At 38.8% G+C, this 24954-nt stretch overlaps 1 protein-coding gene, 1 long non-coding RNA gene and 3 other non-coding genes across 8 annotated transcripts; 1 reads left to right on the top strand and 4 right to left on the bottom strand.

Annotated features, from left to right (window-relative positions):
* Nucleotides 1–926: 926 nt before the first annotated feature.
* On the bottom strand, nt 927–3282 carry LOC137168188 (uncharacterized). The gene is made up of 3 exons (XR_010924254.1): nt 3119–3282; nt 1667–1714; nt 927–1138 (listed from the first exon to the last, which is right to left on the bottom strand). It is a non-coding gene; the product is annotated as an uncharacterized lncRNA (long non-coding RNA).
* Nucleotides 949–1038, bottom strand: LOC137168719 (small nucleolar RNA SNORD88). Its single transcript, XR_010924335.1, has one exon. It is a non-coding gene; the product is annotated as a small nucleolar RNA SNORD88 (small nucleolar RNA).
* LOC137168716 (small nucleolar RNA SNORD88) lies at nt 1217–1308 on the bottom strand. The gene has a single exon (XR_010924332.1). It is a non-coding gene; the product is annotated as a small nucleolar RNA SNORD88 (small nucleolar RNA).
* Nucleotides 1785–1876, bottom strand: LOC137168717 (small nucleolar RNA SNORD88). Its single transcript, XR_010924333.1, has one exon. It is a non-coding gene; the product is annotated as a small nucleolar RNA SNORD88 (small nucleolar RNA).
* Nucleotides 3283–5139: 1857 nt separating the features above from the next.
* si:ch211-51c14.1 (protein kinase C and casein kinase substrate in neurons protein 3) lies at nt 5140–23784 on the top strand. 4 transcript variants are annotated; one of them, XM_067615685.1, is made up of 10 exons: nt 5140–5449; nt 7784–7851; nt 15282–15438; nt 15802–16037; nt 17109–17264; nt 18492–18667; nt 19419–19539; nt 19624–19694; nt 19827–19906; nt 21539–23784. In XM_067615685.1, exons 2-10 carry the CDS (start codon nt 7792–7794, stop codon nt 21646–21648), a joined length of 1167 nt encoding a protein of 388 aa, XP_067471786.1. In that variant the 5' UTR covers nt 5140–5449; nt 7784–7791; the 3' UTR covers nt 21649–23784. The 4 variants fall into 4 exon arrangements, with proteins under 4 accessions (XP_067471786.1, XP_067471788.1, XP_067471787.1 ...); XM_067615687.1 differs by lacking the exon at nt 5140–5449 and adding an exon at nt 5674–5928 and having other exon boundaries at nt 21522–23784; XM_067615686.1 differs by lacking the exon at nt 5140–5449 and adding an exon at nt 5675–5921.
* Nucleotides 23785–24954: the final 1170 nt, after the last annotated feature.

Raw genomic sequence — 24954 nt, 5'->3', positions numbered from 1 at the left:
TGCTTGTTATATCTGACAAATGTTTCAAGATGTTTGAATTTAAAATATCAGGGATATTAAAATAGAGTTGATTTACTTTATAAAATACAATATACATCACATACAGGACTATACAGTATATCTATCTACATTTCATGTAGCCACACATGAAGATTTAAACACATATTGACACGAGTTAACTGTGATACACACCCTGTTTATGGCTTTTAGGTTATTTTATTAAAACTATGTACATCTTGAGCATCACCTTCTCGCTGTTGATTAGTTTACAAGATAATCAAAGCAACTGCAACACATTTATAAAATCTTTAACTGGCTCATGTAGCAGTTACAAAGCCCATAAAAGTCTCAGCATTTATGTTATAAAATGACAGAGCTGTAACTTTAAATTGAACAGAAAATGTTCAATTTTCATCAATTCATGTCAGTTTTCAAGATAAACTGCCCAAAATTTATGGTTCCAGCTTCTCAAATGGGACAATTTATTGTTTTATATTGTGTCACATGACAGTGAATTAAATCTCTGAAGGTTTTAGGCTGTCAGACAACCTGAAGACATCACTGTGGCTGTTTAACATTTCAGACTAAATGATTAATCGATAATGAAAGTCATCATCGGTTGCAGCCCTTGGACAGAGTGTCCTTATCAATAATGTATTGTTGTTTATTCTACAGTAAGGCTTGTAGTATGAAGAGTGAAGTAACAAATCGAAAATGTTTAAGATGCAGTTTTATTTGATTAATCAGAGAAAATACAGAACAGGATCATTTTAATGATAAGAAAAAACAACAAAATCACATAAAAACATTCAACATGGTCATCAGATAGTTTGATGTCTGCAGGAATTACCTAAAACACAAGAGAAGAACAGTCAGGAAACCATCAATCACAAACACACATTCATTATCCTACTAGCTTTACTGTGTTTTGTTTTTTTTTTTAGCTACTGTCTCATCAGACTCTGCCTTGTCAGGGGCAGAGCTGCACTTCTGTCACCACTGATTTTCAGAGCCCAGTGCAAAACATCACAAGAGATCAGCGTTCACACCACGCCTGCTATTAAAAGGCCAAAGTCATGTAGCGTTTTATGAAACCAACCTGATTCAAGTCCGGTCTAGGTGTGACTTCTTTGAAGACCTGAAAAGACAAAAAAATAAATAAATCAAGTGTTAATTTGTTGTTTTAATCCTCATCTTTGACTGATATTAGTTTCATTTTCTCCTCAGAGACTTTGGCTTGTCAGGGCCAAAGGTGCACTTTTGTCTCCATAGTGATTCAGAGCCCAGTGCAAGTCATCAGGGGAGAAAACAGCTAAACACACACAAATCAAAGTGTCTCTGAACAATTAGCAGGAAATAATGTCATCCATACTGGGCTGCAGTTGTCAATATGTTCAAGTGTAGTTTGAAACCACCACTAATAACACGAGTCTACGATTAGTCGATCAAATCATTAATTGGCAACTGATTTGATAGTTGTTTTTGTCCATTTTTAAGCCAAAATCCACAACATTTGCTAGTTGCAGCTTCTCAAATTTGTTTTTCTTTATTATACAGAGTAGTAGACATAATATACATATGCATGTTCCTGCTTTCTCCGTTGTTTGAGCAGGTTGCTGCCATGACAGCGTTTGTAAATCATATGAAAACAGTGCCCTCTACCTACCTTTGTTGGACCCAACTTGATTAAAAAGGAGTTCACTTGTTCTGAGACCTGAAAGGACAAAAAAAGCCATGAGTCACTGTACTTCCAAGATCATCACTTTTGACCAAGGTTAGCTCATCTTCTCCTCAGAGACTCTGGCTTGTCAGGGCCAGAGGTGCACTTTAGTCTCCATACTGACTCAGAGCCCAGTGCAAGTCATCAGGGGAGAGAGACACACAACTAAATCTCAACAAAACAGGTTTATGATCTGTTTAAAACTCTCCTCCACTCAAAAACATGTTTTTCCTTCTTGTTCCTAGAGTTGAATGAATTATGTGCAGAGTTTGTTTTCACATTCATCTGCTGCTCAAAGTGGAAAGTTTCTCTGTGCTCACTGGAAATCTGATTTTTTTTTTTTTTTTTTTTAAAGGGGTGGACCCATGAGCATGATTTGTAATGATTTGAAGCCAATTCTGGTCCAATAAATCAACTTACACAAGTGTTGTGTGGAAACTTGAAGCCTCCAGTTCACAAACACTGAGAATGAACTTTACAGTGAAGGAGGAGCCAGCAGGGAAACTTTAGAGGTGAAATATGTTTGCATATTTATAGATTCTATGTTTTTTAATGGCTGACAAAAAGGACATTTTAAGCAAAAAAAGAACTTTTTCTGGTGGAAAAACCATATCAGGCACAAGTTCTTTAAAGCAGAGTATTTTATATACATCTTAAAAACAGATATGGAGGGTTTCTTTAAGATAATGTACCTAATGGTCACATGGAAGTTGCTTTACATCGTTACTGAAAGGAGCAGTTTATGACTTAGGGGACTTTTCAGGGGATTGAGTAGACAAGAGCAACATAAATCTCATGTCTGAGTATTCAAAAAATGTTCAATTGCTCCTTTAAGTTTTATAAAACGCACATTATTGTTTTTGAAGGCCACCTGACTAGCTGTTAGCTAGCATGCTAATGCTACCTAGAGGGCCACGTGGAGCTACCGTTAGGCCCACAGAGTTACTGACCGGCTGTTTTAGCAGCTAATGTATGTTTGGACAAATTACATTAACTGGTGACTGTCTAATTTCATTCAGAAAAGTCACAATTTAATGTTATTTATTCAACAACGAGACCATATGAGTCCTATGAAGGGCAACATGCTACCAGTCGTAGCCACGTGTCTGTCGGTTGAATTCGGCTTTTAATTTAAAACACCAAACCGTTTAAATTTGGGTAAAAACACCTTTTCTTTTCACAGGCAGCTGCTCGTTTCTGCTGCCGATAATTAAACCGAATTTAACGTGTAAAATAAGTCGTCACTCAATCATATAACAGAAAGGCAGCAGGTTGCAGGAGCTGCACAAACACGTAACTAGTTCTCACTGCGATACTGTCCTCATATAACATATAACACAACATATCATATTATATCATATCACAACAAGAAACGTAATATTAGTGAATTTATCTCACCATTTCCACCGGAGATATGACAGGTGAGGCGGACAGTGTCTGTCCAACAGACTGAAGACAGTGATGAAGCTGCTTCCTCGTCTTTCCATTTATTGCCGGTTGGAAACTGGTGAACTTGTGTCTGTATTACCGCCTCCTACTGGACTGGAGTCTGCAGCAGCACATTCATATTAAAGGAAAGGTTCACAATTTATCAAGTGTGTCTTAAAACAACAGTCAAAAGAGGTTTTCCTCGCTGTAATCATTCCTCCTGTTCATACTGGCTGTTAAAAGATCCCCTTCAAATGTTCATTTTGTGCAAAAATGTATTTAAAAGTCGATGTGAAGCTTATATGAGGCTTCAGCGGTCTGAGTTAGTCATATCAAGTGGATATCTGACACATTTACAGTCGTTTTAGCATCAAATTCCCTCTTTGTGTTTCCTTGTTGAGCTGCGGTGGAAGTATAGTAATAAAAAGAGGAACTTCAGCACTAAAAAGACTGTAAAGTTGAAAGATCTACTTGATTTGACTCATTTGGACGACTGAAGCTTCATATTAGCTTCAGATAAACTTTTAAATACATATTGATTGTTTCAAAGTGTTTCAATGTTCATTTAGGCTCCTGACTGTTGTTTTTTAAGACAGTGAACACGTCCTTTAAGAAACAAGTCTTTTCAAGTTTTTCTCAGCTGAACTTTGAGTAGGTAATTAAATTACTACACATTTTCCATTAAGTTTTCTCAAGATGCCTTTCTAAAGATACCTCTGCTCATTATAAATATTACATTACAACAGTACATCTTAAACAACATTAAAGCCGTTGTGCGTTCTTGCATAGACAATTAAATGTACTTTTTATAATCTGTATTTAAAAGTTATGTTTTCTGCTCCGTACGATAGGAACAAAGATGAAATGAAGTCATGACATTTGAGCAACAGAGTACTTTGTGTTAAGATAATATTTATCTTTTGCAAAATTTTAAGATGCACTAACATTAATAAATTTTAACAAAGTAAACACATGTCTACTGTAGTGAAACATTTCTGGATTCTTTCCATCCAGTTAATTCAAAAAAAAAACTTGGTTATGCTACAATAAGAATCAATATAATATTTCTAAAACTCTGCAGAAATATACAGCTTATGATGAATTTATATTGAATTTATAAACAGTATAACATCATTTAATGTGGATCTTATTCCACTTGTTTACATTTTCTGTCTCTATTATCATTTTAATTACAGTGTTGTCATGATATCTGTCTACTATCCTTCCAGGTTTGATTATAGGATTTACAAACATAGAATTACTGTTTCCTAAGAGCAGGTTACAGCAGCTGGCCGTAAGCATTGCAACATACGACAGCTGTCTAGTTATTTACATGACATGTTCTGGCAAGGTGGAAGCTCTACGAGTTCAGCATAGCATGAGCCGTTATGTCACCGATATATGAGGGATATGTGAGTGTTAACAGTGTCTCTGACTTCAAAGCATCTCTGCCAAAAAAACACACACACCGGATGTATCTTCCAGCTGTGGAGGCAGGCCTACCAAACTATCCCGAGGGAATGTTGTTGGGGGGTGGGGGGTAGGGGGAAAAAATGGGGTTTAAAGATAAGCAAAGTGGAGGAGGGGGGGGGTGGAGATCCCCCCTAATGTGGTCACGTTGCTTTGTGCGTCTTTGCAAGATAGTGAAACGAGGACTATGAACACACACACACACAAACATACTAGTTGGTGACTCAGCTTTTTGTGTGACTCATCTAGACACAAACAAACACCAAAAAGACACACCTCATTAACACTTTGAGGGAGGTGAAGCGAGTGAATGAAAGACAAGACATACAGAGAAAAAGAGAGAGAGAGAGAGAGACGGTTCCCTGACGACAAGTGGTGAAGTACAAAGAACAAGAGCATACGTTTCCTGCAGCTGTTTTGGAGAGAGAGAGAGAGAGAGAGAGAGGGGGGGGGGGGGGGGGGGTGAGAGAGAGAGAGAGGGAGAGGGGAGGGTATGAGGGAGGAGAAGTAGGGAAGAAGAAGAAGAAGAAGAAGGAGGCGAAAAAAAAAAAAAAAAAGAAGCCAACTCATCTGATACAAACAGTGTGGGCCAAAGAAAGGGGGAAGAGCTGGAGCAGCAGTGTCCAGAACGAGTGGAAAAAAAAAAAATCAGGAGTGGGAGAGCTTGAAGAGCAGTGTAAAAAGAAGACAAGACGGTGGGAGAGAAAGAGCCTGAGAGTGTGCACAGACATTGGATTGAGAAGAGAAAAAAGTTTTAACCTGACAAACAAAAGAAGAAGAAGAAAAAAAAAAGTGGGGGTTGAAGCCAAGAGAGCCCCAACATTTAGAGAGGTAAGAAACCGGAAGCAGCTTGTTAACCTTCCTTTGGTTTATAGTTGCATTTATAGAGAGATGTAATGGAGTGATTGGACTCCTATTTCTGCTCTGTGTGTTCATTTGTTACTATATATTTCGTCTATGCAATGTGTGTGTGTGTGTGTGTGTGTGTGTGTGTGTGTGCAGAGTTATGTGTGACAGATGAAACGGGGACAGGGGGAGGAGTGAGCGTGTGTGTGTGCCAGAGTGGGTGCAGGATACAGGGGTGAAAGAGTTGGTTGGTTTGGAAGCACCAGATGGGCTCTTAAAACTCGCACGAGCTTCGGTTTTAGTTTGTTTTTTTAAGTGTAAAAAGTTTAAGTCAAGTTACTGGATCAGTGGAGGACTTTTGTTGAAAACTTTGGGGGGGGGAACAAATTTCCTGTCTGACCTTGCCAGGAGATAATAAAAAGTCTGGAGAACCCATGGTGGAGTCAGATCTGTGCATGTAGGTGGTAAGTTACGCAGTATACTCTCTGTTGTACTTATAGGACAAAGTAGTAGCACGCAAATGCAAGTACTTCAACTGTTGTAGCTCATTGAAACTTTAAAAGTAGAGAATATATCAGAATATAGTGCAGTCATGCTTTTCTAATTTGTTTTTTTTAGAGATTTCATTCTTTAAGTAGTTACATATGAAGAATAAAGCAAAATCCAGACTATCTGAGGCCCTTTAAAGGAGATTTAAATTGATTATAAAGGCTAAGAAATCATATTTGAAAGGCTCTTGCTGCCACTGAATTGATTCCAGTAGATATGGAGTTGTGCGTCTTGATGCCTGTAAAGAGTATGAAATCATATTTGAAAGGCATGCAAGTAGAGCACGTCTAAGCTAGCAGATAGGAGATTGCAGTTTATACGTGCTGTGTATAAATCTTTCATGTAGCATCTTTCATCTTTACATGTAATTCTCACTGAAAGTCAGCAGACTGGAGTAAAACCTAGTAAAACTTGCACATTATTTGATATTAGGCAAGGACAGCAGAGCCTCCCCCCTCACCCCCAACCCCCCCACGCTCCTCTGAAAACTCGGACGCAGTCATATCCCCGAGGAAAGCCAGCCAGAGAGGGGACAGGAAGTCGAGGGTCAAGGGTTAAAAGGGAGGCGATTCATTATTTTCGTGACCTCCTGCAGATGTGGGGTTGTGTAATCTTCGAGACCTCAGCGCCAGGGACACGACAGAAGCGAGCTTGAGGAGAGAGAGAGGGAGAGGGGGGGAGAGAGAGGGAGGGAGGGGTGGGGGAGGCATGGTATTATGCTCTTAGTGGAGCATGTGATGCCCCGTGAACGGCAGGATGTGGAGGAAAATCATTGAATCTAATTGTGCGCCTTAACAGAAGCATGAGGAGAGATGGCTGCAGGGAGGGAAAAACAGGCAAGACATGAAGGCCTAGTCTGGGTGGAGTTCAGCTCCGGGCGCGTTGAGGGTTTAAAAACACCAAAAAGGCAAAAAGGCAAAAAAAAAAACACCTCCTATTTAGTGAAATATTTAAACTGGAAAAGTTTCTTTTTGGAAAATGGGAAACCACACCACCATTAAGCAACATTCAAAGATCCCAAATACTTCATGTGGATCATTTCATTCTGAGTCATACAGAACTTTCTAGGTATTTACGTCACCTCTCGTCATGTGAGTTGCTGTAAATGAATATGAGCTGGTGTTTCTCCTCTTTTAACAAATAATAAAAAAAGCAAGAGACAAACCCACAAGGCACAGGAAGAAAAAAAAAAAATAATAAGTGAGCGTGAATGATAGGATGTGTTGACCTTTACCCCCTGTTTATTTTAGGAGAGCTCATGTTTCAAAGCTGGGAACGCTGGGATAAGATACTCCATGCTCGCTGATGTTGTTGCGGCTTGTGAGACGCTGCCTCCGTTTACTGTACGCCTCCTGGTTCAGATTAACTGTACACGACTTCCAACAACAAATGGGTTCAATGGGTTTACAAAACCTCCGTTTATATGACTGACACATGTTACACAGCTCACTTGTTTGAAGAGAAATCAAATGCTTTCATGTCTTAGACTCACAAGTAGATACACATTAGAGGACAGATATGTTTTCATTGGTGGTTTGGTTCTGAATTTGATAAATGTCCTCGATGTAGGTTGGGAGATAATCGATGAGAATGAAATCTATTATTAATGTAGTTCATATGTTCTCCAACTGGGATCATTTCTGTTGAATTGGCTCACATACTGAAGTGAGAAATCCTCCAAAAGCCTTCAAGAAAAGGTCAATGTGCACTAGATTAAAAAGCCAGAGTGATACCGTAGTTTTAATCTCATACTTTCCTTTACTCTGTCAGAGAACAGGATGTCGACGCTGTCATCAGAAAGCAGCTCTGAAGATGCCAACAATCGCAGCTTCTGGATGGTAAGGCTGTGTGTGTGTTTGTCTTTGTCTGTGTGTCTTGCTGTCTACCAATAGAGGAGATAGAGATACACAAGATAGGCTTTTTCCTCGGTTTCAATGACCTTCCAGTCAAAACAGACTAAACAGTTTTGTCGTTCAGGTTGCGTATCAGCGTAAACAAGGCTCGTGAATAGTAACCATTGTGCACTCTGACCGACTTTCTTGGGGTCAACTGTGCTCAGAAAGGCTTTTTGTGGTAGTTTTCTGTTCATTAGGTATTGACTGTCTGCATTCACTCGATAAATCGGACAAGGTTTATGTTTCAACTGCTCTCTGCAACGTAATGGCTCTGATACTGAGGCGAGATGTTTTTATTTGTTGTGTTTTCTGCTGGATATGGTAAAGTTTCAATGTGAAATAATGGCTTCTATACAGAGATCTGCTATTTAAAAAAAAAAACATTACATGGTTTTATCCAAAGTGACTTTTTTCCCTGTTTCCTGTTGTTGTGCTAAGCTAAGCTAACTGGCTGTAGCTTCATATTGAACAGACAAACATGACAGTGGTGCTGAACTCTCATTGAACTCTTGCAAAGAATGCATTTCCCAATGTCTAATGTCAATTTCCAAATGTCAAACTACTCCTTTAAAATAAAATCTCAACCATAATGTTTTATGAGTGTCAAACATGGTGAACTTAACCTGCAGAACAAAGACTGAAAAGTTAAAAACCAGGATCAGTTTAGACCCTGAGCACCAGTTTATAGAAAGAAATAGGCCTACTCTATATATATGAGGTGATTGCTTTCCAGTCACAATATTTCCTGTAGGGATGCAACTATTGTTTGTTTTCATTATTGATTAATCTGTCAAATATTTTCTCATTTAATTGATTAGTTGTTTGTATAAAATGGTGAAAAATGTCAGTCAAAGCCTCTAAAATCTTCTTTTGTCAAGACCAACAATCAATAACCCAAAAGATATTCAATTTACTGTCATAGAAGAGCAAAGAAACCAGAAAATATTCACATTTGAGGAGGTTGAATTGGAGAATTTGGGCTTTTTTTCTTAAAAAAATGAGTCAAAATGATGAATTGATTATCAAAATAGTTAATCTACTAATCATTGAAGCTCTAATTTCATAGTTTGGAAACTTAGACGAGATGAAGAAAGCAACTAAAATATAAAAATATATCAATATCAAATGAATAAATGACAGACATGAGTAGCAACATCAATACATCATTCATGAAAAAGCAATAAATTACACATCAGCTGCATATTGTACCATAAAACTGAGCATATTGAGTTTTATAACACCTGATGATAAACTCTGTCACAAAAAGATGAACTGGTTCATAGTTTTAATTCAGCATTTTAGCTTAAATCCTATAATATAATATCTGTGATGTGTTATTTTATGACTGCAGATGACTATTCCTTTTGTAAATGCAAATCACTTCCAACTCAGCACTAATAACAAACATTTTTAATATTTCGTTAACTGGTCTGCACTCTGTTTACAAGACACGGTTCTGTTTAAAGCCGTAAACACTTCCAGCGTGCTACATCTAATTTGAGATGTGCTACCACTTTAACATTGGCTTTTGTCTCCCATTGGCCTTAATGGGCTGCCCCACTTTCATCTCTCTCCTCCTGTAATTTTGGCAGCCTCCCGTTGCGCTGGATGTGTTTCCAGGCCAGTTCCTGTCTGTGTCATCCCGCCGCTGTGCTCAAGGGCTGTCTGTCATTATAGCTGCAAAACTTAAGCTCTTCTGTTTCGTATTTACAAAGACAATGCCACTTCAAGAGGTTTGCAATCCACTCTATAGAGTATACAAGTGGGCTTTTCACACTAATAGATACAAACCTCCCGCTGTGACACTTCTGGACTCTTTACTCACCAGTGATTACTTACAGACAGTATGTGATCCCCTACAAGGCGCTGCATGATCAGGCTCTAATGTGACTTCACTCACAGGTCCTCTGACACATCGCGCAGGCTGTTTAAAGAGCTAAGTAACAAACAAAAGATCTTAGTGTTTTCCAATCTGAAACAGACTGTCTGTAGATGTCGGCCTGGATCGATGAGCCTCTTTATTCTTGTTAAGACAAACAGTTTGTGTCAGGTGTTCTCTTAGCTTGTTGTTAGTAGTGTAGAGCTGCGCTGTGTCTCATGAAATGTTTGAAAGGCACTTTGGAAGGGCGTGCATATAAAATCTGGCATATAACTACTATTTCTACTTCTATTAATACTACTACTGCTGCTGCACTATAATGCTATTTTAAACTATTACTACCATGCCACTCCTTATTGTAGAGTAGTAGTACTAGTTGTGCTACTCTAATACTTTTACTGCATTTTAATTCCTGCAGATTTTACCATCACTGCTGCTGCACTTCTTCAGCTTGTGGCTCTCTGTACTTTTTCTATGTACTGACACGCTAAAGTCTGGACAAGATCAGTTATATACATGAAAATGGGATTTTTTTTTCAACAGATGACCGTGGCCATTTTCTTTGATACTGCGTTGTGTAGCTCGGGCAGATTCTCTAGTAGCGGATTTGCATCTGCCTCTGAGATTGGCCAACTGGGTCTCTGCAGCGTTGCCGTTGGCCTCAAACTGGATTCCTCAGCTGTTTCTGTTTAATTCGCAGACGAGTGAGGAGAGTCAGTGTAAACCACAACAGAGGCCGAAAGAAAGGAAAGTAAGGAAAGAAACCAGAGCGAGGGAGAGGAACACTGATTTGAAGTTCACCAATTTGATTCTGAACGAAACATAAAAAAAATAGTGTTTCATAAAAAGCACATTTGCTGCTGATTGCTTTGTTTGAAGGCTGTTAGTGCAAAAGTAAAAAACATTGTTAGAGTCTTGGTGATGGACTCACTTTGGTGCAGTTTTTCCTCCTATCCATGCATACTTGTCCTGAAAAGATTCCTTCCTAATGCAATTCCAATGTAATAAAAAAACAAATTCTACAGTCCTTGTTTCGTGCAGAAAAGCATCCCTCAAGGGGACATAACATACTTTTTGTGATTTTCTGTCATTTATATTGTTATAATGTCGGATGTCTGTGTTGAACATGGTCAGAGCTCCAAAACTTGAGGTGAACATATGTGAAAATGTTGCCTTCAAGTCAAAATCCAGGGCTTCAGCCTGCTGTTAACGCTTTGTTTGCAGTGTGACTTCTACTTCCTCCTCATGATGACGTCACAAACAGCCGTCTGTTCCTTTATTGATAAGGTTGTTCTTTGGGTTGTTTGCGTTGTCCAATCGCATATGTCAGCTTGAACATGTACGGAAGTATTTGAGAAGTTGACATTTTGAGTATCCTGCTGCTATAATTTGTTGTTGTAGCCTCCAGATCTGGTGGAAGTCTGCTGAGGGGAAGTTTCCTGAAGCTAACCAATCAGAGCAGAGTAGGCGTCCTTAAAACGGCCTGTTTCAGACAGAGGCTGAACTGAGGGGCTGCATATAGAGCCAGTATAAGATAAATAAGGAGTTTTATGAACTGTAAATCATGCAAAGATATTCCAGTATAGCTCCAGAATAGAAATATAGACCTGGAAGTGTACATGATACGTCCCCTTTAAGTTCAGCCAAAGCAGATAAGAGGCTTCAGCAGTCGTTCATATCAAGCGAGTGTCCTCCAAAGTCTTTTTAGTACAAAATTCCCTCTTTGTGTTTTTGTTCCCTTCAGTTCAGTTAGGAAGCAACATTCAGGAAAACACAAAAGAGGGAATTTAGTTGTAAAATGACCCTTTGGAAGACACCCACTTGATTTGACTTATTTAGACTCATTGAACCCTCATATTAGCTTCAGCTGAACATTTGATTAAGATGCTTTTTTTGCACAGATTAAGGACTGCAGATTTTGTCCCCCATCTCTCACATTGGAACTGTGTTAGAAAGGGATCGTTTCACATCCAGTATAGAGAGGAGGAATCATTACAGACACCAGAAACCCTGTAAATGTTCATATGAGCATGTGACTATAGCATAAAGACCAGCAGATAGATAGCATAAAAATGTGAACAAAATCCTTTAAAACTATAAAAGCAGAAGGGCAGAAAAATTATTTATATGGCAAATTAAAAAAAATCACATACCTTAAAGAATGCATTCTTATAAATATTCTCCCGTCTTAGATCCTGATCGATCGAAGCTACCTAATAGCATCGTGTTACAACTGCTGTCAGTGCTGCCGACATGAATAGACTTAACCTCTTGACCTTTGCAGTGCACCTGATTTTAATTAAGAGTCTAATTAGAATCAAAGAGCTCATCAATTAGTCATAAAGTAAGTAAGTATACAAAAATACACTTTGGTGGAATACTCTGTTGCTCACAGTCGATTAAAGGTTGGCTGTTGTTATCTGAGTAATGAAATAACATTGATCGTTGTGATCATCAAAGAAACTGTCCAGGATGTATTTACTGTACGTGTAAAACATGCAGACAGCATCAATTACAACCTCATTATGAATCTAATTAGAGTGATATAATCCCTTATTAAGAAAATCAAATGTCATAGCAGTAAAAGCACAGGTGTAACTAATAACATTAATGATGACTCCGTTACAATTAGCTTCCCCCGGTAATTAATATATCAATACAGGAACTGGAACTTCATTAGCAATGTTTATTTTTAATACTTTTTGTTATTTTCACACATGCAGTGTTGCTGTTTCCAACTTCAATAACTCACACTGAACAGAAACAAAGTAACATAGAAAGAAATGAGTTAAATCAAATCAAATAAATGAAGATAATGATAATAATATGTAATACATACAAAAAATAGACTTCTATATAGACTATTATACTGTACCTATGTGTCATTTACACTCTTGTGTTCGTATATTGTATATATCTATATATTCTGCTGTACAGTTCATCATTTATTATCAATATTAATACTTACACCTGTCAGCCGGTAGAAGGCTCTATTCACTTCTACTTCTATTCACTTATGTCTACTTCCTACTCATATATATATATATATATATATATATATATATATATATGTATAAATTTATGGTATTTACAGTGAGTGTTTTGTTTCAGATGAGCTAACACAGCATGCCAACTTATATTGTGTCCAGCGCCTTTTAATCTCGCTGTCTAAATGTGCCAGTGACTCTCAGATAGAGTATGACAGAAAGTGAGAAGGAGAGTAGGAGTGAGTGCTGAGTAGGAGCTGCCGGCGGCTGCCAGGAAAATTGCAGAGAGATTTCCAAATTCCACATCCACAAACAACACACTTGCTTCAGATACACTCTGGGCCTTTTCCTCTTCTGCCCTCTTGTCCTCCCCTCTCTCCGTCTGGCTTTTTATGGCCAGGGCCTCGTCTACATGTCCGCTGACCACACCCCGCGCTGCTGCCTCCACCGCCGCCGCCGCTGCCGCCGCCCAGAGTTTACCACAGGAAACCTAATGCCAGTAAAGTGTCACTTGTGGCGAGTAGGGGTTGACCTTAGACGGCTGCAGCAGTGTCACAGCTGTGAAAAGTAAAGAGAATGAATGCCGGACCTTGTTATGACTACTGACTGGAGAATGTCATGACAGACTAGCAGAGGCAGTTGGTCTCATAGTAGAAGTAGAAGTCGCAGCAGTAATGCTAATGGACATTTTACATGTCAGACTTCTTGACATCGAAGTGTAACTCCAGTTAAAGGTTGTGTACATGCTGGTTCACTGGCACAACTTACTGGGGGACACCTAAATGAAACAGAGCAATCATTAAACAAGTAGTTTCACATTTTGAGAAACACACTTATTTGCTTTTTTGGTGTGAATTACAGTAGATTGACACCACTCTCATGTCTCTATGGTAAATATTAAAGGTGCAGTGTGTAGAATTTAGTGGCATCTAGTGGAACAGACTGTTTTATGGAAATGGATGTTTTAATTAGTGTATAATCACCTGAAAATAAGAATCGTTGTGTTTTTGTTACCTTAGAATGAGCCCTTTATATCTAAATAGGGAGAAGGTCGTCTTCTATGGAGGCCGCCATGTTGCCATGTTTCTACAGTAGCCCAGAATGGACAAACCAAACACTGACTCTAGAGCGGGCCTTTCACATTTTTTTTACGAGTTTCATGGTCACCGCCACATGCTTGGAAGGGGGAGGGGGAGGGGAGAGGTATTCAGTTGGTTGCAATCTGCAACTTCACCACTAGATGCCACTAAATCTTACACACTGGTCCTTTAAACGATATGTCTGGTGATTTCCTATATTTTTCTTATTGTCAACTAATCTCAGAGCCAAAAGAACAATGAACTGATGTATTTAAAAGTATCGTGTGTGTATCCAAAGCCTGATATATCTTATTCCTCTGTGCCGTAGACCTCCGTCGTTGCCCAAAAGCAATTAAAAACATGCCTTACCACCAGCAGCCGGCTAGCTTAGCTTTGCACAAAAATTGGGAAACAGGGAGCAGTTTCCAAACGACCAGTGGAGACTCCAGGTAGTTACTGCTCTCGGCCAAGAAATAGCCCGGCACATAACCCCCAATAAAACAGCAAACTGTTGGTTTTACGATTAAATAAATTATGTATAACGCGTTAATTGGAGAGCTTTAGAGGAGCTGGTAGGTTGATTTTATTACTTTTGGACAAAGCCAGGCGAGCACTTTCCAGTCTATGCTAAGCTGAGCTAACTGGCTGCAGCAACACATTTACCAGACAGATATGAGAGTGATATTGATCCTCTCATCTAACTTTTGGCAAGAGAGTGAGATGAGAAGATATATTGAACTATTCCATTAACGCTATTAATTACAGCGCTTTTAGTGCTTGTCACGGTGCAGCAGTCGAAGTAGAAAACGTCTATAGATGGAGTATTTGTAGTCGCAGTAGTAGTAAGTAAGTTGTAGTAGCAGCAACAGTAGTCGATGTACGACTAGTGATGAAAACTAAAGGTGATTGTTAATTGGTAATAGCTAAAAAAATTGGCACAAACTAATAATCTAGTATTTTTCAGTTTTGTACGTCTATATTTTTCATACTGACTCTCCTGTTTGTTCCTCTTTATGAAGCGTACTGTTGTTTTGTTTACTTTTGTTTACTAATGATAGTAGTACAGGTATAGCAGCGACAGTAGTGGTTGTAGTAGTACTTATAATAAAGGAATATTTTATTTTGAGTAGTATATATATGGTAGTAACAGTAAAAGTCAGCATTTTAGTGTTCACTGTGTTAGTTTGTCTAATTAAGTTTATGGTCTGCATAAACTAAATGAGACAACAGTACAATTAGGAGCAAACTCTGAACAGATGTGTTATTTTGTACTCTGGCACTGAAACAAATGAAGAAAATGAAATGAAAGACTCTTCTAAATATTGACAATATGCAGCAGAGTCTTTATATATTCTCAATGTGAAAATAAGGACACTGGTATCACTGGGCTTATGCACTCGATCTTCCTCTCTCTTTGTGTCACGGCAGCCTGGGAACTATCAGCGCACTGTGAAACGAACAGAGGACTCGTTCCAGGCCTGTAATGACATAGTGGCGTGTTTCCAAGAGAGGGCTCGCGTGGAGAGGCAGTACGCCCAGCAGCTCAGTGAATGGAGCAACAAGTGGAAACCAGTAGTGGACTCCAGTGAGTAACAGCAGCATCTAATGTGTCTAACATGATGAAATGTGAATAATTATCATACAATCCTTTGTGAGAAGAGACGGTAATACTTTTTGTTTTCTAGTTTCTGCTTCATGTAATTAGTGGCTGTCATCAGAATGGTTTCTATGATGCAAAAAATGATATTTTTTATATATAAAATTAGATTAAGTGGTAAGATGATGATGCACAAAAGCAGCAGAGCATGTTAGACATATAATAAAAAGAAATATGTGCAGTGTGTCATTATAAAAATATAAAAAATGCCAGACTAGCTTACTAATAAGTGTGTGTGATTCCCTGGTCCATCTCCTCCTCCTCCTCCCCCTCCTCCTCATCCTCCCTCAGGTCCACTGTACGGATCTCTCCTGAAGGCTTGGCAGTGTTTTCTCTCTTCCGCTGATCGTCTGGCCTCCTTACACGCCTCCATCTGTCGCTCCCTGGTGTCGGAGGATGGAGACCGGGTCAGGACCTGGCAGAAAGACACCTTCCACAAGAAGTTATTTGGAGGCTTCAAGGAGTCCCAGGACACCGAGACGGGCTTTGCACGTGCTCAGAAGCCCTGGGCCAAACGCCTCAAAAAGGTCTGAAAAATTTTGAGGCAGTTTCTCCTCTCTCCTTCTCCAGATGATACTGTTTATTATTCTTATTTATTCACATTTATTCACCACTCTAGTGTTCAAGATCTGTACACAGAGGCAGTGTAGTAGCTTCTACACTAGTTACAGTGTAATAACATTTAGTTATAGCTTTAAATAAGGTGGTTTCCAACATTTATTATCAAAGGATAGTTAATTAAACATCATGCTTTTTCCTACAGCACATTGGCTGATATACCTTTATTTTCACACATGCACTCAGTACAACCACACTCTTCTTCTGATTTCTAGTAAACAGCTGACGTAGTTGGTAGCTCAAGGCGTTTTGGAGTTTGTTTTCGGGAACATTTCAAACTCAGCCAGTCAAGGACTCCAGTGACCTGAACCAGACACATTTGAACCAGAAACCCATTTAACAACACTTTCTCTTTTTTAATGCAACACTGTTTTACTTATTCAAAAACTGATTTGACTTTATCAGATCATTCTTCTCAAATGTTCCTTCCCAAGGCGAACACATTTCATATATATATATATAACAAAACACAACAAAAAGAAATACTACAGACAGTATACAACAAGTAGCTGCAGTGCAATAAATTTCCTACACAGGAGAAACTGAAGCTCACGTAGAAGCCAAACGCTGTTTAACAGTGTGACTGTTTTGAGTGCAGCTTGAGAAAAAGAGGACATCCATCAAAAGCAGAATTACATATTTGCATCAGAAATATATACGCAGGCCCCCTCAGGGAATCAATACTAAACTTCTGCAACAAGACAAATGGGGAGTGATTCAGTAAATGGCTTCAATTCAACGGCCATATTTAGACCACAGGGACCTAATGCACTGCTATTTAATCACTAGGATGATTTTCCAAAAGTCAGATGTATCTGTTTTTATCATTAGCTGCAGGTTAAACTGCTTTGGAGTGGATGGTATGGTTGTTTGTTGCATGTCAAATCCATGTAGACAAACTCCTTTGTAAACTACATACAGTTCTACTTAATGCACTTACATTTACTGCAAAATAAAGATACGGTTTGGTTGGTACACAGCTGGATAAAGCCAGGCGGGCGTATCATAAGGTGAGCCGTAAGGAGCAGGCAGCCAGAGAGCGAGAGGAACACGCTCAGGGAAACCCGGACGTCGCCATCGACAAACAGAAGAAGATCCAGGAGGAGAGAGAGCTGGCTCAGCAGGAGGCCGAGAAGGTAAACAACACGTTTCATCTCGTTATCATGTTGAAGTGTTTAGTCTCATTGATTATTTTATTGGTCCTATTTGTTTTATTTCACCTATTTGGGGATCTAAACAGCTACTGAGTTGTTTTAAAGAGTCTTAAGTTGTCTTTATGATGTAATATTTTATATGATTGTATCGGAATTTCTACTAATGATTTATAATTGCAGTGTTTGACTCTGATTTTGTGATGTAGTTACAGACATATTTTGTGTTATTTGCTTTCTGTTGTTGGTGTTGTCGATGCCTATCTCAGCCAGGATACGCTTGACAAAGAGATTTGTAATCTCAGTTAGGTGACTCAAAAATGTGTAAGTGATTAAGGGCAGCCGGGAGTTTTTAACCACCTTAGTCAGTGGCGCCAAGATAACAACTAAAGGCATGAAAGAACAAGACTGTGAGCTGGTCAACATAGATGTAAATAAAGCTCTAAAATCATCTTTGCAAGTCTTTTATGAGGAATGAAAAGCATTTAAAGCATTTGTTAAGGATACAAAGTGTGTGTTTTGGAAATAATGCAATGAAACTTACCAGAAATGTGTTTGTTTACAAGAAAACCATAAATAGATCAGTGTCATTTTAAATATGACACTGATTGGCCAATGGGAGGCGCTGTACATCAGGTCAAACCAGAATTACATATTTTTATACCAATTATGGCAACTAAGGAAAGTATTATTCATGGTAGGCAATATTTGTCTTATTTTGTTTTGTAAATATATTGATAGTATACATTTATTTTTGGTTTTGGCTTTGATTAATTCTGAATTGAATCGTTTTTGAATTGTTTTGGGGCTATTTGATTTGGCTTTAGTTATTCTGTATAATGCAAATATTGTTTTTTGTCATTGTTCTTTCATTTAAATCCAGTGTTGTTGAAGGAAATATTGTAGTTTTAAATTTCCAAGATGTGAGACAATAAGATGTCACCAAGAAATGCACGAAAATGAGATTTATGTACAATCCATGCATGGTTTTAGTTTATTTTAGTTATTTTAGGGGAAAAAGCAATATAAAGTTTTGGTTTTAAAACTGAATTTCTTTCATAATCTCACTTCTCACATCTAGTTTTAGTTAATGTTTGTCTAGTATTAGTGGTTAGAGAAGGGTTACCTTTTTTCTTTTGTTGGTTTCTATGAATATGTAAATTCAAGAGCAGCACATGAAAATAAAACTATATTTATATTATTTATTTACAGGTTCGTGGCCGCTATGAGAAAGTCCTGGAGGAGGTGAACCGCTACGCTCCTCGCTACATGGAGGAGATGGAGTCCATCTTTGACCAGTCGCAGGACGAGGAGCGTAAAAGGATCGTCTTCCTCAAACAGGCTTTCCTCTCCATCCACAAACACCTGGACATTACCAACAATGAGAGGTTTGTGTGTGTGTGTGTGTGTGTGAAAAACAAATCTTTAAACACTAAAACCGCCTATTTATTGAAGATCAGTGCGTGTTGTCAGACAGGTAGAACAGTTTGTGGTTTTCTCAGCTCGTCTCCTGCTGTGCATTCGGAACTAAACATGTTAAAATCAATCATTTTACTTAATCTAGCCTTAATTAAAAGCTGTTCCACTACATATTACCACATGAGTGTTCCTCTTCCACTCTAATAAAGGAAATAATCACTAAGACAGCAACTTAATTACTTTATAAAAATCTGCAGGGGCCACAGGGGGGATGTGGGGTAGATGAGAGAAATTATATACTCTATTAATCTGCTTAATTTATTGGCAACACTTTACTTCAAATGCTCCGGATGGCAGTGCATTCAGATTATGTGCCAATTAGATCTTTAAATAAACTTTTATTTCCATATAATCATCTGGGAAACATCAGTAAGTTAAATTCGAATGAACGCCACGCCGTTAACTATACAGCTGTCCCCGAGGGCATCCGATCGCTTACATTCCTGCATGTTGTGTTTATTATATCATGCTCGGATTATGACGAATAGTAAAGCCTTATGAGCACCACTTCAAGTTAAATGGCATCGTTTTTTTTTGCTCTCTTGGGCTTGAGTGAAGGTTTAAAACCGACAGCAGGAATGTGAAGTGTTTCTTAAAAATATCTTGAAGGGTATTGATTTTTTTTTTGTGTGTTAATCTTATTTATTTATCCTCGCTCAGCGTGAGGGCCGTTTACAACGAGCTCCACAACACACTGATGGCCATCGACGAGCAGGAGGACCTTCGCTGGTGGAAAAACACCCACGGGCCCGGCATGCCCACCGACTGGCCTCACTTCCAGGTTAGTCTTTTATTTCTTTCCACCATTTCTATAAGTTATATTAAGGTGAAGTTCAAATATTTACAGTCTGCTTGTTTTTTTTAGGAATGGACGCCTGAAAAGAAAGCCAAAAAAGGGAAGAAAGAAGCTGAACAGAAAGTATCGATAGACAGGAAGTGAGTAGATTCATCCCAAAGGAAGTTGTTATGTGCAAGTCTGATGCAGTGTAGCTGTGAATGGTTGATCACACATCACCATCTGTCTCACTGTCTCCCCTTTATTTCCTTCTTCGTCTTCGTTTCCTCTAGTGTGATGATCGGAGGAGTGAAAGTAAGAGCTCTGTATGACTATGTTGGACAGGAGACGGACGAACTTTCCTTTAAAGCAGGTAAACACACAACCACAAACCTACAAAATGTACTGTGTTTGTTTATTTATTTGCACAATATCGAAATAGAAGATAACATAAAAAGTCAAGTAAAAAAATGGGTTAAGACACAAGGAAATATGCTTATAATCACAAGAAATGTGCAAACAGAGCCAAAAACCCAAAAGGTTTATCATGTGGCTCCTTTAGAAGAAAATTAAGCATCACAGCATCGTGTTTCTGGGTCTAAATATCTAAATAAAATCAAAATTGTGTGGCAAAATTTGTGAAAATTCAATTCAGTTCGGTTTTATTTATATAGCACCAAATCACAACAGAAGTTGTCATGGGGCACTTTTCACATAGAGAGCCGGTTTACACTGTGCTCTTTAATTTACCGAGACCCAACATTCCCACATGAGCAGCGCTTGGCGACGGCAGCAAGGAAAAACTCCCCTTTAACGGGAAAAAACCTCAAGCAGAACCGGGCTCTAGGTGGGCGGCCATCTGCCCTGACTGGTTGGGTTTAGAGAGAGACAGAAGGAGGGCAGGGAAGAGGAGAGAGAGAGAGACATACAGAGAAGCATAATAATAACAATAATAACAATAGCAACAATAATAATAATAGAAATATGACTAATAATAGAAGCAGCAGGAGGCGTCGAGCTAGGCAGCAGTCGGTCCGCAGCCGAAGGTCTCCTGTGAGATGAGAAAGCACAAAAACTCCGGGGAAGATGCCAAGTTGGTGACATGCATTAATGGTACATGAATGCGTACAGATGGAGAGGAGGAGGAGGAGAAGGAGGAGGAGGAGAGAGGAGCTCAGTGCATCAATGGAAGTCCCCCGGTAGTCTAGGCCTATAGCAGCGTAACTACGGGCTGCTCCAACGCAAGCGTGGTCGTCCCAAACTAGAAATCTAAAAACTAGAATCTACAAATTGTTCAGAATAGAAACGTACCAAAAAATAAACAAAACGTCTGGGGATGAATTTACAAAATTACTTTGAGTTGGGGATTGAGTTGCAGATTTTAAGACTTCTAGTTTTTTCTAAACCGGGCGTTTGAGGCTCTTGATAATGCTGTTCCTGGTTTCATTGTTGTGAATGGTGCTAAATGTACTGAAATAAGTATTAGAGGAATACCAATAAATAAACTCAACAACCTGAAGTTGATTAATTTGGAAAAAACTGAGAATGGCAGATCTTGCAAAAAGAGATTAGCATATAAAAGCCATATTACAGATATAAAGGTAAATAATGGAATAATACAAACATAATGTAGTGCTGAGATTAAGCTTGTATCTTGTTTTGCCAATAATCCCTATGTTTATTTATTTATTTATTGCTATTTTAAATAATAATACATTTAATCATATTAGTATGTCATTTCCAGTTCAACTTATTGTCTATAATTACTCCAAGGAATCATGTTGAAATGTCTGAAAGCATAGAGTTTATAGATTTGTTTTCCGAGTTAGACCCTAATAAAATGAGTTTTCTTAACATTAAATCTACAAACTACATCAAAAAGGATTAATTATGAACTGTATGTTTAATAGTGTTTATTATTTCATGAAATTACTGTAAATCAGCATATTGTGAAGCTTTATTTTTTCCTAATTTTAACTACCAAAAAGTCTCTTTCTCCCTGCAGGTGAGGAATTCTTGAAGGTCGAGGATGAGGATGACCAGGGCTGGTGTCGGGGGATGAAGGACGGCGGTTGGGAGGGGCTTTACCCAGCCAACTACGTCGAAGTGGTGTAGTTACCGCATGTAGACTGAAGATGAAAGATCTTATTGATTTCACTGTGGGAGCCACAACCTGGTTAGAAGTATCAAACACATAAAAAACCAAGTGCTGTAAAAAAAACACCAAGTAGCTGTTAGCCAAAGACGTGTGATGACAGTTTAATCGCACTATGGCGGATATTTTAGCATACAGAGATTTTTTTAAAAACTACCCACGTTGTGTGATCTCCTGAAGGATTTTGACAAATGTTTTAATATATACAGTATGCATAGACCACTTGTATTGAAGCCATATGATAAACAATGCTTTAATGTAAAGTAAAATATGCTGGACTCTAAAGGTACACTATATAACTAACTATTTGGTGCTAAAATTGCATTACAGGACTGCTTTGAGATGATTTGAGTTTTTTTTTTGCACCTCAACACACAATGCTATTAAAATGCTCACAAAGCTTCACGACATAAGAGGAAAGTGACGCTAATAATGTGATTGTAATTAACCCGGAGCAGCCTTACAAACGGAGTCTGCTTGATAGATGTAGATATGAGCTGCATTTCTCTTCTGTTTTTGTGGTTTAAAGGAACAGACTGAAATGATGTGGAACGTGGTTGTTTGCTGTCAAATAGCTACGCGGTGAGATGAAGATGCCAGATTCATCTCTCTGTGTGGTAAACTGCTAGCCTAGCGCTAGCCTAGCGCTATCAACAGTGAAAAACATACAATCCAGGAACTCCAATGCTGTCCTTTTTTCTTTTAATAAGAACAATATATGAAATGACAGTGTGATATGTGTTGGTAGTGATGAATTATCAGCGACTCTGCAGTTCCCCTAGGCTTTAAGGAGCTTTATAGCGAGTTTTAGCTCATTGTTTAGCTGTCCGGCTGCAACTATACTGTTTCGCTTCACTCTCAGCGCTCTCATAGTGTTGTTTTCGGCAGCAGGGGGCAGCTGTTTTCAGAGAAAAAGGTCTAAAAAGCCTCTGTACACTACCTGCTCAGCACCAAACGGCAGCCAGATAAAGTTAGCAACTAGCTGGCTAACATAGTGGAGCATTTAGCAGCTAAAATATTTTCCTCAGGAGTTAGTGGAAACCAAAAACAGCTAAAAAGAGTTATTCTGTATCTGCTTGATGTTAGGCAAATATCTGCTGGTTTAATTAAGAGCGGATCTGCTGACTGCACACAACATCTTAAACATCCTTTCCTTGTAGTTGGGTTGCCAGGTTAGAGCTCTGCCCTAAATCTCCTTTGAAAGCAAAATTTAGGTGACTTTTGGATGTATTAGCAACAAGTTTGGCAGCTAACAAAACGTATAATATACCTATTGAAGATACTGACAGGCTACTTCCACTCAACAAGTATATTAAACTTTGTAAATGGATAAAGATTGAAACATAGCCTCCTTTTTATAATAGTATAATCAGAATAATGCACTCTGAGGTGTACCGATAGGGAGAATAACAACTCCACATCATTCTATATATTCTTATACAAAGACACCTTGTTGTGTGTTATCTCTTCATGTGTAAATAAGACACTTTGGAGATCTTGGAAGGCATATTTTTTCAATTTTGATGGAGCAAGGCTAGGAATTTCCCCCTTCTTCTAAAAGCTGGGACCCATTTCCAGAGAGCATGTTAAAGCCAAGAAGTTCTTAACCCATGTGCCTTTAAAACGGGAATAAAGATAATCTTTGCCACAAGATGCTTTTAGCAAACATGGCCCAGGTCTAAACATGCCCTAGATATAACATTATCTCTGCACAAGATGTTCAGAGATAAAACTGATATCGCTCTTTTTCATCGGATTCTCGCTTTGACGCCAAACACGCATATAGAATTTCAGACTGTTCCTTTAAGATAAGTAACTGGGGAACAAGTAGTTTTCCTGTCTGTCTGTAATATCAAATCATGTGTTGCTATATGTATGTATGTATGTATGACGCCTATCATGGAGAAGATCTTTACCAAAGTAATGACATAGCTTCCAGAAAGTGCTGGGTTTGCTCTGCTACTGTCTTTAGCCTTATTCAGTATCTGTGTATGCTCTTCTCTCCAAAAAAAACAAAAAACAAACAAAAAAAAACCCTCCTCTTGTGGCAAACCGCCTGTCTTTTGGAAATAAAAATTGAAACTGTTTCACACAAAGTAGAAGTATTATTGAATTTGAGATGAAAAGAATGAAAGAGTGTGTGTGTGTTTGAAAGAGACAGAGTGAGAGTTGTTGCATTTATGTGGGTTTGAGCTTGTGAATCACCCTGCCATCATCCTCTCTAGAGTCCCCGAGTCTCGCCTGTGGATGTTATTACATGGGCAGAGCTGTCAGCTGTCACACACACACACACTCACACACACACACACACTAACACAACAGTCACTTTTAAGCCTTGTGTCCATGTCAAGCGAACTGTGTCCAGGTCAAACGCTGCACTTTATCTCAGTCAGCTGACATCAACACATGGCCATCTGCCAAGCAAACCGCCCCATTAACCACTGTTTATGTTTTTTTTTTTTTTTTTGCAGCCAGCCAATAGCAAACAGCGCGATGATAAATCCTGGTATATTGTTACAGATTCAGATTCAGATCAATTTTATTATCCCACACGGGGGAAATTAGTTTGGTCCAGTGCTCCAGAATACCCAATAAGACCACTGCATCATCATTATAAAACACATTTGATCCCACTGAGACTGAATAAAAACAATAAATCTAATTAAAACAGTCAATCCACAATCAGTAAAATCAAATTTAAGTACAAGAGACCAGCTAAGAGACAATAAAACCTGCTTGTTTTACAGGCCGATGGCTTGAGGAATAAGAGTTCTTGTATCTACTTGTTTTGAGTTTTCTTTGTAGAAGTCTCTGTCACCGGGTCAGGATGTTGCTGTGGAGTGAAGGGGATGGGTACTATCTTGTGAAATTGTTTCTAGTGTTTGGAGGATGAGTTTGGTTGACAGGCCGGCGGTTGTTTCTTAAACGCCTGTGATTTTCCTCACTGTCCTGACTTGTCGTTGTAGCCCGGCTCGGTCCTGTTTTTATTCACGTCACTAAAGCCCGTTCGATTGAGGTTAAAAGCAACTTCAAAACACTGGTGAGAGCGAACAAACAGTGGAGCGTGGGCAGTGTCGCCGCTGCCACACATGTAGTTTTGCCGTAAATACAAACGAGGATGGTCTGGGTGGTCTAGGATGGTCTAGGAATGTCTGTTTCCACAGCAGTAGTTGAGATAATGATGTCACCCTGGAAGGAATTTCCTCACCGGATGACAGTTTTCTTGCTTTCAGCAGATGTTGACCTATCCGTCGTCACATAGACTG

Source organism: Thunnus thynnus, chromosome 17 (assembly GCF_963924715.1).
Source record: "Thunnus thynnus chromosome 17, fThuThy2.1, whole genome shotgun sequence".
Lineage (NCBI taxonomy): Eukaryota > Metazoa > Chordata > Actinopteri > Scombriformes > Scombridae > Thunnus > Thunnus thynnus.
The sequence above is the reverse complement of the archived record's forward strand: the minus strand, read 5'-3'. Positions and strand labels throughout refer to the sequence as shown.